This window comes from Petaurus breviceps, unplaced genomic scaffold (assembly GCF_028583685.1).
Source record: "Petaurus breviceps papuanus isolate PSGF00001 unplaced genomic scaffold, PetGlider_PUasm1.0 90825, whole genome shotgun sequence".
NCBI lineage: Eukaryota > Metazoa > Chordata > Mammalia > Diprotodontia > Petauridae > Petaurus > Petaurus breviceps.
This window is the reverse complement of record NW_027187353.1, coordinates 18,670,359-18,685,147: the sequence shown is the minus strand read 5'-3', so window position 1 is coordinate 18,685,147 and position 14,789 is coordinate 18,670,359. Positions and strand designations below refer to the sequence as shown.

The window sequence follows — 14,789 nt, the reverse complement described above, 5'->3', positions numbered from 1 at the left end:
TGAACCTGAGTTCAAATTCACCTCTGTGATCTCTGCTAATTCATTTGACCTCTCCGGGCCTAGTTACCTTTTCTGTGAAAAGAGGAATTGGACTAGACAGCCTCTTAGATTCTTTTCAGCTCTAAATATCTGGGGAAAATGGTTAGGCAAAGTGGCCGTTTGCCCTTTGATTTTGTTAATTTAGCATGAGCTATTAACTACTATTTACAGGTTCATTCAACAAACAGCTCTTTGACTGCTATCAGACCTTCCTTGTCTGGCCTGTCCAGCTCCAGCAGGTCTGAGACAAAGATCTGTTTGTGGCATCCTGGGGCCAGACAAAATAGATGCAGGGCAAAGTGGAAGAGGACAGAGATTCTCCCCACCCCCCAAGCTCTTTATCCCTGTTGGGAAAGTGGGTGGATGAGGAAAAAAGACAAATTCATTCATTCATCTGTGTGAACTTTATTCCCTCATGTGAAGCCTAGAACGCCAATCTTTGGGTTTCTATAGTCTGGTTCCATCTTGGCAGCCTCTAAAAAGCATCTTTTTTGCTTATTTTGTGCCCTCCCCCCCAACCTTCACCCCTCCACAGAGCTCCCTCTGGGAAATCTCAGACCATAGCTTGTATCTGTGCATATGAAGATCCCAGCTCCCTTGTATTCACCTAAGTAGACTTGTGGGGTACATGAGACAGTCTTTAAGTCACCCTTTCCCCCCAAATGCAGAAAATGCATCAAGGACTCACTGTAGCACAAAGACAATCCATATAATTCTCCCTCTCCAGCAAATCCCACCTTCTCCTCATGTACCTATAAGTCTCTCAAAATCATTTTGTTGTTCTGTTGTTCAGTCATGTCTGACTCTTTGAGGTCGTTTCTCAGGAAAGATATTGGAGTGGTTTGCCATTTCCTTCTCTGGCTCATTTTACAGATGAGGAAACCAAGGCAGACAAGGTGAAGTGACTTGTCCAGGTTCACACAGTAAATTTCTGAAGCCACATTTGAACTTAGGTCTTCCTGTCTCCAGGCCAGGAAACACCTACCGTGTTTCCCCGATAATAAGACACTGTCTTATTAAATTTTTTGGACAGAAAAACAGCAGAGGGCTTATTTTCAGGGGAGGGCTTATTTTAATGAACATTGAAAGCGATTTTAATAAACAGGTAAATGTGAACAAAAAAATGTACCTTTATTCAATAAGCAAATCACTGGGGAAGAACTGCTGCAGCTCTGATTGGATGCAGCTCAGGGCTTGTGTTTGGGGGGGGGGTGCGTACAGAGGGTACCCTAATGTAGCGTGTAGCACAGGGGATCACCTTCACTACAGTAGCAATCTCAATAGGGCTTATTTTCGGGGGAGGGCTTATTTTAGAGGAATCTTACACAGTAAGGGGAGGGCTTATTTTCGGGTTAGGTCTTATTATCAGGGAAACACGGTAGCTGCCCCAGTCACATCAGCATCCCAAATGCCTAAATCATATCACCATATTTGGAATCTTCTTATAAAGGAGATTGATTGGGGGGCTGATGGTAACAGTCTTCCTCTTCCCCACCCCCCATTCAGCCTAAGGCCCCATACAAGTCTCCTTTCTTACACTACTACTTTTAAACCGTGTCCTTTTGGGAAGCACTATTGATTCTCAAACATTGAAAGCACTTGGCATTGCTAGAGACGACCCCTGTGCCATTAGATTTGCACCGAGCCACATAATTCATAACAGTAAGAGGGGGCAAAACCTAGGATCTATGCCACTCTGTATCATGGCACAGCTTCGCTGCTCCTCCAGGATTTCGGTGACAACGCTGGAGACCACTGGGCATGCTTGGGTTGGAGCCGACTTCCCCCTCCCCCCCAGCTGTGGATCTCTGATCTATATCTGCTCTTAAACTCCCCAAAATGAAAGGTCACCACTGTAAGGGACGGCTCCCCTTCCCACAGACCCCACGGGCTCCTTCCTCATGCCCACTTCTTCCCCCAAGCACTCTAACAACCCGGTCTCCTTGGCCGCTGCAGCTCCTGTCTTCTTGCTTTTGCATCCCTGAGGTCCCTTGCTTAGGACCCAGCCTAACTTAAAACTCAGAACAAGCACTGCCTCCTGCAAACACTGCGCCTTTTCCCTTCATCCCAATGATGGCTGACTCCCTCCCCAAAAGACCTTCTTGGACGATATGTGCGCATGCGCATATTGTATACGGATACACGCAGGCGCGCAAGAGAGCCGCAGGTGGCCCCCTGGCTCCACACGCGTGTGCCCGTGAGCTGCCCAGTTGAGTGTAAGCGCCCTGAGGGCAGGGATCTTTGAGGCCCAGCCCCCGGAACAAAAGCACCCACCCATGGACAATCGCTTGATGCCCGCTGTTGGAAGGCGCAATGGCACGTCAGCCCTGGGCGCCATGTTTCTGAGTCCATGGATGGGAAACCAGTGGCCCTGGGCTGGGTCTTTGGTTCACACCTTTCCCCTCCCCCCCCTAACACGGGCCCCGCCCTTGCACGTGCACCTGCACGTGGTGGGCGCTTCAGAAACGCTCCTAGTAGAGGGATGGAGGGACAAGGGCACCTGGCCAGCCCAAGGTCACAGAGGTCACTGAGTACAGAGAGGCCAGGAACTCGGGGAGCAGAACCTGAAGGCGTAGCTCCATGGCGCACCCCCAGTGGGGCTTCCCCCGGGCGAGGGCCTGCGCAACCTGTACCCCCGTCCCTCTTGTTCCGCACTCGAGGACCTCGACCCAGCCCTTGGGAGGTTCTTTCCTCTGAGCGCGGCACCTATAAGGCGGTGTGACGTCACAAGGCACGTGCAGTGGGCGGGCCCTGTTGCCAGGGAGCGGCGGCGGCCGGGGCGGGGCGGGGGCGGAGGGAGGCGGACGAGGCCGAGGCTGGGCGGTCGCCATTGCCCTTGCTCGCAGCGGAGCGCAGCGCCCGGGACCGACGCCGCCGCCGCCGCCACCGCCGCCGCCATGGGCCAGTGCGGCATCACCTCCTCCAAGACCGTGCTGGTCTTCCTCAACCTCATCTTCTGGGTGAGCCGGGCCGGAGGACCCGGGGAGTCGGAGAACCCGGGACCGGGGCCCCCGGCGGCGTGAGCCTAGCAGGGCCCGGGAGGCCAGCGAGGCCCGAGGCTCGGGGCCCGGACCGCCGGGGTGGGGGAGGGGAGACGGCGCGCAGCGGGGAGCCGCAGCTCTCGGCCGGCTCGGGGAAAGCGGCCCCGAGGGTGGGGGTGCGGCTGGGGGGCGGGGCGGAGCCGCCGGCTCGGGCTTTGATTAACCCCCCTACCCCAGGGGTCCCCTTGGTTACTGTGTCGGTAACCGTCCTCTAGCCCTAGGCGGGTCTCGTTAATTAGCGCCCCTTATTGGGTAACCATCCCTCAGCCCTAGGCGGGTCCCCTGATTACCCCCGTTGTTTAACACCCCCCCCCCAGTCCCGGGTGCTTCCCACTGATTAACTCCCCTCCCCCATCGAGTAAACATCCCATCGTCCCAGGGGGGGTCCCCGTGATTAGCAACCCATCTTGATTAGCTGCGCCCACCAGTCCTAGGCGGGTACCACTGATTAGCCCCCCAGCCCCCGACGGGCCCCAGGTGGGCCCCCTTGATTACTGATTAGCCCGCTCGGGGGGTCCCCGACCACCCCCCTCGGCCTTAGACGGATCCCAGCAGCTAATCTCTGCCCTGGACCCCGGTTCCGGGTGGACCCCGCTGTCGGAGCCTCCCCTGCCTGGAGCGGCTCCTCCCGGGCGAGCCCAGGAGATTATCCCACTGTAACCCTTGCCCACGTGGATCTCCTTCCCTCCTGGTTTAGGTTAGCCCTCCTATTGAACTTTACCCTGGATCCCCCCCCCCATCCCGGGGCCCCTCCCTGGCTGATTGAGAAGCAGGAAGCCCGAGGGGCCCTCCCCCCCGCCGTGTCCCCCAGGAAATCCTCCGCCTCCCCAGCCCTGCTGCCCTTCCCCCTGCACACGGGCTCCGGGGCAGCAGAATGAAGGGCCCTGTGTCTGGAGGCTGGGCGCAGGTCCATCTGGCCCAGGGGCCCGCGGGAGCTTCCCCGGAGAGAAGTGGGCTGGCAGCGGGGCCGGGAGCCCGCAGAACGGGACGGGCCCTGTGCTGGGGGGCACGGGCGGGTACAATAGGGCGGCCTTGATTTCGGACGAACGCTAGGAGGGCTCCCTTTGGCATTTCTGTAGCTCCTGCTTGGTTCCGGCCCAGTTATCTTATCCCTGAACTGCTGGCTTAATCCCAGCTCATCTCCAAGATTAGTCTAAACAGCTTTGATCTGTGCTGTCTCCTGGATAAACAAAAAGCCAAATTCAAGGCCCTTAAAGATGCAAATTCCATTTTCTTTCTGCTTTTTCTGACTTTTCCAGTCCACCCTGATCTCCACTCCTGGGTCTTTTGTAAGACTATATTACCGGTGGAGAGACAGCATGGTGCAGTGGACAGAGTTGGTTTAGAAGCCAGACCCCCTGGGGGCCAATCTTGCCTCTGACCCCCTACACACACCCTGGCTGTGTGACCCTGGACAAATCCCTTCTTGAAGCTCTTTGGCTCAGCCACCAAGAGGCATTGGTAGGAGTGTCCTCACTCTTGAGTGAAATCACAGGTCTAGTCACTCTCCCCTAGGAAACTTGGCAAACCTCAAAGAATTCTGTTGTAACTAGTATGATCACCTCTCCCTGATGAGACAGGAAGCTCCCTGAGGGCAGGAGCTCTCTGGCAGGCTCCTTGGACTCCTTTTGTCCACTGGTCAGCTCTGACTGGAGGAAGATGATCCGGCCTGTTCAGTTTATACATTATTACCATGAGATATATATAATGACTTGGCTCATTGTTTTATTGAACTTTGATTCATTCTAAAAGTCAGGAAATTAACTAAGTCCTGATTATAGAAATTATTGAAAGAAGCTTCAGCTTCAGCTTGCTCGATGTGGGCACTTCTGCCTGTGAAGAGTTGGTACTGGATTTGGCTTACCCTCTTGATGCTGCTTGTCTTGCTGAGTTGAGGCTCATGCTGTCAGAGGTGCCTCCTCTGAGCTTGATCAGGGGGGTGGCACAGTCTTCAGGAGCTGTTGTTCAGAGGGTAGATACAGAGTTGTCTGAGCCAGAAAGCAGGTGATGTGACTGAAGTCAAGGTTAGTACATTAATTTAGGAAACGCCATTAGGTTTTGATAGCCTGTCTTTGGAGTTACTGCCAGCAAGGTTTCTTTTCACCCCTACAAAAGAGACTTGGAGACTCTGTAGATTGCAGTTGGAACATGGGCATCTCTATTAATATCTTTCCTGTACTAAAGTTAGGTAGCATGAATGCACATTCCCATTTCTGGGCTGCATTTAAATAAGTATTTTGTTTTTATATGGAACATTACGCATTTCTTGTCTATGGCAAATCAGAAATTTTTTTGTGTCCAAGTTGTTGGGGGACCCTAAGGCAGCTTTTAGATGGGAACAGCAGATTGAAGATAGGCATTAAAGGTTAATTGCTCTGGTAATATCTTAAGCTACATCTTTATGTATTAATATCCTGATTCAGTTAAAAGTTGGGGTAGTATTGTTGTTTGTGAACCCTGACTGCAGTATGCACCTGTGCCCATTTCTGGCCACTGAACCTCAAGAAAGAAATAATGACCAGGATGTGCTAACTGGGTAAGGTTCAGAGAAGGCACACAAAAATGGTGTAGCATCCTTGGGGTGCCATGACACAGCTAGAAGGGAGCTTTGTCAAATAAAGAGACACAAACTGTGAAGTGAGACGAGAATTTTGGGGAACCGATCAGGGGTGCTTCAAGGCTGAATGCTCCAGAGCTCTGGATTCTGGAACCTCAGGGAGCAGCCATTCCTGAATGCTTGAAGAAAAAGTAACCATTTGAATGAATAGATCCATATTTTTGTTCTAACCAAAGAAGCAGCCCAGGAAATACTTAAATAAATTCCTAGATGGTAATCATTCAATTTATGGAGGGTGGTTAAAGAGTTAAAATTAGGCCCTTCTGCCACCCCCACCTCTAGCCACTGGTGTCACTGTCAGCCAGATGCTGTCCTGGACAGCATTGAGCTAACCGGTGCCATTTCTTAGGCTCTTCGTCAACTGTCAGTGAAATTTGCTTTCAGGCTCTTAATCACATGATTAAACTGAGTACTTGAGAAAGTCCTTTGTTCACACAGTTGACTCTTTTTTGTAATTATTCCCTCATACAACCTGTAAAGTTGGCTTTTCAATCTCTCAGCTAGTTCTTTGGAATGAATGCCCCTTGTCCCTGTGGGTGTAGATGCAACAGAAAATGTCCCTGCCCTTGAGTTTATGAGCTCAGCTCTGATGCTTGGGAGCTTTGGGACTCTATAGTCAGTCACTTTCCCTATAGGCACCTCAGTTTCTTCAGTAAAATGTTTATGGCTGTCCTTCCATGATCTGTTTTATAATGCTTAAATTGCCACAGAATCAAGAGCTGCTGTTAGAATCAGCTTTAAATGCAGGCTGAAGTTTTGTGACTGTAGGCTGAGTCACCTGTGGCTATAATGTGAGGTCTTCTCTAGTCTTACTCTGAAGCCTTGTAGCATGGAGGGACCTCGAAGGCTCTGCCCAGGAAGCCTAAGATTCACCTGACTGGAAAGACTCCCCCTGTGGAGACCTACTCAGTGGCCTCTTGTCACAGGAGCAGCCTGGCTACACTCAGAGGTGCTTGTTGGCAGCCACCACAAACCAGAAGTTGTGCCCCTCCACAGGACGTCCTGGGAGGGGGTGGCATGCAGGCCCGTCAAGTCACAGGTCTTTGAAGTATGGAAGAAGGAGGGGAACCCCACTCCAGGGCAGCACTGCAGCTCGGGTCTGAGGGAAGCATGTGGACTTCCCAGGACAGCTTGGGTCTGAGGGAAGCATCTGGACTTCCCAGGACAGCTTGGGTCTGAGGGAAGCATCTGGACTTCCCAGGATGGGCACACACAGTCGGTTCTACCAAACTCCCCTTTGCAGCAAATCATAGGTACTTCTTTGCTAGTGTAGGCAATGGAGAATGGATCAGGAATTGTATATTAACTGAAGGAATGATTGTCACAAATGGATTCTTCCTTAAAAATGAGTGTTGATCATTTTGCTTTTCTACAGAAAACTAAACAGTAAAGCTCCGTACTCTCTACCACTCCCATGAACTTGACCTATCCTGGAAAACAGTTGGACAGAATCTCTGGATTGAGGACTGGAACTCCCAGAACCAATGTCTTTCCATCTTGGTGCCTGCTGGTTTTCACCAGACTTCAGTTAATTCTGCTTTCACAGCAGTCATGGGCTGCAATGCCTTAGGGCTGGCTTAAGGATACATGAGTGACTGCATTTTTTGTCTGATAATTTAGTTCACTTTGGGAGAAAAAAACAACACTGTTTCCTTCTCTCCCCCATTTTTGGGCAGGTTGTCTTTCTGACCACTTCCTGTAAGGAGAATTTTTTTTTTCCTTTTTCTTAACTTAGCAGTTGTCATCCATTAGTATCCCCTATTTTAGGCAGGTACATTGTGTGGAAAGTATAGATTTACAAAATCAAAAATTACGGTTTGTTTAACGAAGTTTTTACCGTGGGATTTAACTGGCAAATCTCCTTAATGTCTTTATGATGATTCATTGGTTTTTGGCACTGGATTTATTTAGCCCTGAAATCACAGCCATCTAGCTTAGAGCCTTCATTTTCCCAATCAGGCCAAATGACTTCATACATTTTCTCTAAGTGGTAGTTTGAAGGTTTGAACCCAGGTGTTCTGATTCAAAAATCCAGTGCTTCCCTTCAATTAAAAAAAAATGATATACCTCATTTTTCATGGAATGGTTCAATAACATCTCTCCCGTTTAACATGAAATATGTCTTTGCCTTGTCCTGCCTTTGGGGGGGTGGGGAGGTGGGGTTGGAAGCATTCTACGGCTGTTCTGGCTGAGACCTTTAACATTGAGGGTCAGTGACTGCCTCTTATGAAAAGGGTACCTTGTCAGAAGGCTAGGTGGGCTTTCTGGTGTATAGCATATTTGAGGTGGTTGTGCTTTGAGAAGCTCATCATTTCTAGGTATGCTGCCTACTCATTTTAGGAATGTTGCTACACAGTAAAATTGAGCTTTCCGGTCCATCACAGAAAGTGAAGTGATAACCCCCAAATCCATTTCTCTGGGACAAGACGTAATCCAAAAAGAAGTTGTTACCTGATATAAAAGTCCATTATGATCTGATTCAAAAAAGTTCATCTTCAACGGTAATTGAATTGATTTATCTTTGAAATTTACTGTCTTCCTCATGTAGAATTTACCACACATAAAAAGAAAGGAAAAGACTAAGATCTTATAATATCAATGTATTTTTCCAGTTTGGAAAATTGCCAATTTTCATCATAGCTTTTTGATCTTGTCTTGCCAAAAAGGGAGTGAGGAGCTTTGTAATTATGCATATAGAAGATAATAAGCACACCTAATTCTTCAGTAGTATCATTTGGCAAATTAGACCCAACACCCCCCCCCCATGCCTAAATCCCAAATGAGCCATTTTTGAAAGAGAATATATATATAAAATCTGTTCTTGGCCATTTATATTATCTAACTTCAACTCAGCAAAGCACTCCTTTCATTCCTCCCTAATTGATTCTCTATTCTACAGTCTGTAGAGCTGTGTAAAAACCTTTGTTCTCAAGCCTCCTACACCTGTCCCCTCCCTCTGCTGCTTCAGCCTCAGACCTCCAGCTCCTACCTCTCCAAATCCCCTGACATTCTCTCTTCCCTTTTCTCCTTTCTTCCAGTCTCATAAAGAGGTAGCTCTTCTTTGCTGGGGCTCATTTTGTACCCTAATCCTCTTGTTCCAGCCAATTGCCCCCACATCTTTCCCTTCTTTAATCACTTTCCCTCTAGCTGGTAGTTTGTTCCTTGCTGCCTACAAATGTGCCAGTCTTCCTATCTTAAAATCAAAACAAAAAACTTGACTCTGCTCTCCTGCTGTCATCCTTTATCTCTTTTCCCTGTCACAGCCAGACTTCTACTCTCATCATCTCCACTTCTCTTGTTCACTACTCACCCTGATCTAATATGGCTTCTGACCTATCACCCAACTGAAAGTGCTCTCTCCTAAGTTACCCTTGATCTTTTTCTTAATTGCTAAATCCAGTGGAATTTTCCCAGTCATTGGCCTTCTTAGCCTCCCTATAGCATCTTCTTTCTGGGTTGTCATGACACTGTTCTCCATTCTTTTCCCTGTGCTTTTTTTTCTGCTTTCTTTGTTAGATCATTCATGTCTTGCCCCTCAGTGGGTGTAACCTGAAGCTCTAGTCTGGTCCTTCTCTTTGTATGGTCTTGGTTGACACCATCAACTCCCATGGATGACCCCCAGATCTCTACATCCAGCTTCAGTCCTACACAGCCATCTGCTTGTTGGACATTTCAGACTGGAAGTCCTTTAAGTATGTCAGACTCAACATGTCCAAAAAAGAATTCATTATCTTTCTTCTACGCAGCTCTGTTGTGCAAGCAGCAACCATGGAACCCTGAATTTGACTGATGTTAGTTTTTTTGTCTTTGTATTTCAGTATTTTAAGTGTTTAATTGAATTGAATTTCCATTAAAGATTTTGGATAATAATATTGTCTAAAGGAGAAAAGAACATATATGATCAGTAGAGGAGTTAGAGTGATACTTAGTTTATCTTTTGTGATCAAAGTTTCCTGAGATTGTATTTTTAAAAAATCTTCATGAATTTTGCGAAGTATGGCTGTGTGCATTCCAAGCTAAGCAGGACAAAAATGTCTCTTTACATAGATTTTACTTATCCCAGCCCAGTTTAAAATAGATTGTTCTGAAATAGAAGTTGTAAAATATGGAAGTTTATTTTTTGATTCTAACAGCCCTTCCCCCATTCCCAAAACCCCCCAAATTCTCTACTCAGGGACCTAATGCTTTTATTCTACCCCATCTAATCAAAGCAGGAAAAGATCTGATACTCTTATAAACTTACTGTTCGGTTATGTTCGAATGGAAATTAGCTCCTGTATTATATCAGACAGCATTTTAATTTTAATCTTGAGTTGTAGAATTTTCGATGTAGGGAAGTGAGCAGGTAGAGGGATTTGGCTGGGATGCATTCCTAAGATCACATGTTTGCCTCTCGCCTCCTTCTGGCCTCACCTCCCCAAGTCTTTGGATCCTGGAGCTAGAAGGGACCTTAGTGATCAGGTGGTCCAACCCCTTATTTTGGAGATGAAAAAGAAAGAAGTGACTTGTCCAGGGTCATACAGGGACAGAGAACCTGGGTTCACATTCACATCCTTTGATGCTAGCTACTTCCCAGAAGTTGATTGGGAAGAAGAACCTCTGTGTCCCATTTGTACTGGTTTTAGGGCCCTCAATAACCCATCATATCCCCAGCATCCCTTTTCTTCCACTTCTTGGGTATGTTTTTATTTTTGGTATATTGGAAGTGATTTTAATATTTAATGTTTTCTTACCATAACCGCATCCTTTTGTCTTCTTGCATTGCCTCTCCCTCTGAGAATGAGATTTCTGATGGTATTGTTGACATCTTTGGTAATAAAGATATTCTGTGTTTCTTGTGGTGTATTGAAAAGGTGGTCTGCTAGCCAGTTCTTATCTGCTATGTGGTAGAACAGAATTATTAAAAACCTAGAGAGGCGGCTAGGTGGTGCAGTGAATAGAGCACAAGCCCTGGAGTCAGGAGGACCTGAGTTCAAATGTGACCTCAGACACAACACAAAAACCAGCCGTGTGACCTTGGGCAAGTCACTTAACCCCAATTGCCCTGCCTTTGCCCCTCAAAAAAAGAAAAGAACCCTAGAGAGGCATTCACCATGAGGCATTTCTTTCCTAATTTTTTGATAAATTGCTGAGAGTGCTGGAGCGCTTGGGTTCAGATCTTAATTCTGCTTTTTACTACTTGTGTGACCTTGGACAAGTCACTGAAATTTTTCAGACTTCAGTTCCCTCTTCTGTAAAATCAGGGAGTTGAATGAGATGGTTGTAGGACTCCTCTAATCTATGTGTGACTCCATTATCCAAAGGAAATCTGTTTTCTGCCTTGTGTATTTCCAAGTCATCCACCAGATAGGAAGTTACGGAGAACGCCCTGACTTGCCCTAGTGGAGGAAGTTGCCTCACCTGAAAGTATCCTGTACCAAAGGAATCACAAGAGGAAGGGAGGGGAATAAGCATTTGCATAGCACCTGTTGTATTTCAGGCCATGTGTTTAGTACTTGGCAGATATTGTGTTTGATTCCCACAAGAACCCCCAAGGTAGGTGTCGTTATTCCTATTTTACAGTTGAAAAAGCTGGGACAAACAGGTGGAGAGACTTGCCTTGGGTCCCATAGCTAGAAAGCGTTTAAGGCCAAATTTGAATTCCGGGACAGCAGGCCCAATGCTCTAGGCACTGTGGTGACACCTATCCCCCAGGTCCAGTTCCTGTCCTTGTCTTTCAAGTTATACAACACTTTCATTTCTGAATGTCTTTCCCCATCCTTTACAAAATGAGCCATCTCTAATAACAGATAAAAATTGTAAATGAGGGAAAACAATTTGGCAAAACTGTTCCACACCCAGAACCCCTATCTTTGAAAAGAGGAGAGAAAGGCATATTTTCGCAACTGTCCCTTGGATCAGATATGGTCATTTTAATTAAACAGTTTGTTCTTTCCAAGTACATTGTTTTAATGATTTTGTATGGTTTTTTTCTCCCTAGTTCTGCTTACTACACTCTGCATCAATTTGTTTTCAGTTCTTGGTTGCTACAAAAAGCATTGTGAATATTTTGGTGCCTTTAACTTCCTAGGCTGGTAAATACCTGACCACACAGCGTCCTCTTGGTCAGAAAAGAGAGAGGGACTTTTCACTGACTCAGCAAGTTGTTTTCCAGTATGTCTAACTGGACCATGAGTGTGCCTTTCTTCCCAGAACCCCTCCAGCATTGAGTGTGTCCATCATGGGTCACTTGCTGCCACCTCCTGTTCTGGGCATTCATTTCTCTGGTAGTCTTTATGCTGCTTTTCCTGCACGTCACTGGGAATTTGTTGCCTCCCATTTGGGCCACTCTGCACCTTTCCATTTCCCTTTGGATGAGTCACAATAGCAATTCTTTAGTGACTAATAGTCCATGATTTGCAGCCCTATGACACCAGTGGAAAATTGGCATTAAAAAGATGAGTTTTTGTTTGAGGGAACCAGTCCTTGGAATAGCTGAAAGTGCTGTTCCACTTCCCAAATGCACGATTGCACCCTTCCTCCCCTTCAGTTCTAGATCTGGCTCGCTGGTGTTGAAGACCATAGGAAAGAGAATGATCCAGAACACTGTTCATATGAAGGGCCAATCAAAACAACCCTGAGGTTTCACCTCACACCCAGCACATTGGTAAAGAACACAAAAGGAGTCAGCATAGCCAGGAAAAACAGTATATACCATGTCTGTTACAGTGTGAATGAAAGGAGCAACTATCACAAAACATTTGTAAATCAATTTTCTAATTATAAAAAAACAAGCCTGGCCCCATATAATAATTATGAGAAAAGATATTGCCTTCCCCCTCCTTTCCAGGGTTGGGGGGTAGGACTGGGGGTGGGGAGGAGGCCATGGTTGCAGGATATGGCATATAATGGATTTTTGCCCAATGCTTTGATTAGTTTTGCCTAATTTTTTTCTTTCACTTTTTCTTTTAGAAAAAACTTCATATAAGGGATGACTCTGGGAGGGAAAGGCTACAAAGGGAAATCCAAGCAATGTTAAAGTAAAAGATACCAATAAAAATCTATTTTTAAAATCCTAAAAAAAAATAGTGATTACAAATGGAAGATGGCCAATTTCTGGAAACAAGCTTTGGGTTCAGAGTTGTGAAAAAAAATTAAAAAATATTTCCCCCTTCCAATCTTTACTTGAACATAATGGCAAGAACAACTTGTTCATCAAACTATTTAATAATAGAATGACTTTCTTGTCCATAATCTCCTTGAAGGGTGGTTTTGAAAGGATAACATTCACTGAAGGATTTGAAATTGTGTTAGAACACATCATCAGAAAACATCTGAAGGCTGAGTCAAAGCCAGTCCTAGGCTCCAGTCCAAAGTGCTAAGAGGAATAAAACGAGAGATTGGGAAAAGGTGCTGGAGATACTCTAGATTGAAGGGGTGCTCACTTTGCCCTGATATTTAAAGGCAGATTTGAGATTTAATTCATTTTAAAGGAATAATAATGAATGCACCAAATCATAGTTAAGAATATTTTTAGTTTTCAAGAGCAGAGTTGAGATCTTTTGGATTTGTTCTTGATATGTAACATGTGATTTGTGGGAGCTTTGTACTTGGTAAAGGTATCTGATCTGCTCAGTTCTGAGTGGCTGCTGCCGCAAAAATAGCAAGATCAAAATGAAACCTATAAATAGACATCTAGAGAATGACTAGTGGAAATTTTATTTTTAGAAAAGGTTGGTAATTTAGAAGCAAAGAAGATATAGAAAGCATTACAAAATGTAAAATTTAAACATTTTTGCACAAACAAAACTAATGCAGCCAAAATTATTTTAAAAAGCAGAAAACTGGTGGGGGGGGATTTTGCAATAGATATCTCTGATAAAGGGCTCATTTCTGAGATAGGTAAAGAATTGAGTCAGATTTATAAAAATACAAGTCATTTCCCAGTTGATAAATGGTCAAAGGATATGAAAAGCAGTTTTCAGACAGAGAAATCAGAGCTATCTATACTCATGAAAAATGTTCCAAATCACTATTGATCAGAGAATTGCAAATTTAAAAATTTTGAGGTAACACCTCACACCTATTAGAGTGGCTAATATGACAAAAAAGGAAAATATTGGATATTGGAGATGTGGGAAAACTGGGGCACTGATGCATTGTTGGTAGAGTTGTGAACTGATCAAACCATTGTGAAGAACAATTAAAAATTATGCCCAAAGAGCTATAAAACTGTATATACCTTTTGTTCTGGCAATACCACTGGTAGGTCTGCATCCCAAAGACAGCCTTAAAAAGGACCTGTTTGTGCAAAAATATTTATAGCAGCTCTTTTTGTGGTGGCTAAGAATTGGAAATGAAAGGATGCCCATCAATTGGGGAATGGCTTAACAAGCTGTGGTATATGATTGTAACAGAATATCATTGTGCTGTAAGAAATGACATGCAGGATGATCTCAGAAAAACCGGAGAAGACTTACATGAACTGCTGCATAGCGGAACCAGCAGACCAGCAGACTGTTGTATACGGTAACCGCAGTATTGTGCCGTGAAAAACTGTGAATGGCTTAGCTATCTCGGCGATACAATTATCCAAGACGATCCCAAAGGACTAATGGTGAAGCATACTGCCTCAAGAGAAAGAAATTACATTGATTGAATACACGCTGAAGCGTGCTAGTTTTCACTTTTTTTTTTCTTTTATTTGAGTCTTGTACAAAATGACTCCTATGGAAGTGTTTTCTATAATTGCACGTGTATAATCTCTATCTGATTGCTTATCATTCCAGGAAGGGGGAAGGGAGGGAAGGAGAGAATTTCGAACTGAAAACTTTAAATATTGGGGGGGTGAAAGGTTGGGAGTGATTTTCCATATACTTCCAGTCTTAACATGGGTGTAAAGAATATTTGTTCAGAATCTTAGATAAAGAGGTGTTTCTTAGACTCTAAATTAATGTAACTAATTAGTAGACTTAAGATCAGAGTTTAGCATCTGGTGCCAAAGTGATTTTTGAGCCCTGGCTGATTGAGAGTGGCACAGTCAGGGCCATCCCTTGGGTACAATTGTAAAAATGATCATTTGAGTCTCTTTAGCTATCCCCAGCCCCTTTCTT

General features: G+C 45.5%; 1 protein-coding gene across 1 annotated transcript in view; it reads left to right on the top strand.

Annotated features, from left to right (window-relative positions):
* Positions 1-2,841: 2,841 nt before the first annotated feature.
* The window catches only part of TSPAN3 (tetraspanin 3), a 31,177-nt gene continuing 19,229 nt past the window's right edge, over positions 2,842-14,789 (top strand). Inside the window, exon 1 of the mRNA XM_069071439.1 lies at positions 2,842-2,999. Coding sequence (XP_068927540.1) covers positions 2,937-2,999 — 63 coding nt within the window. The 5' untranslated portion in view covers positions 2,842-2,936. The remainder of the gene's footprint in view (positions 3,000-14,789) is intronic.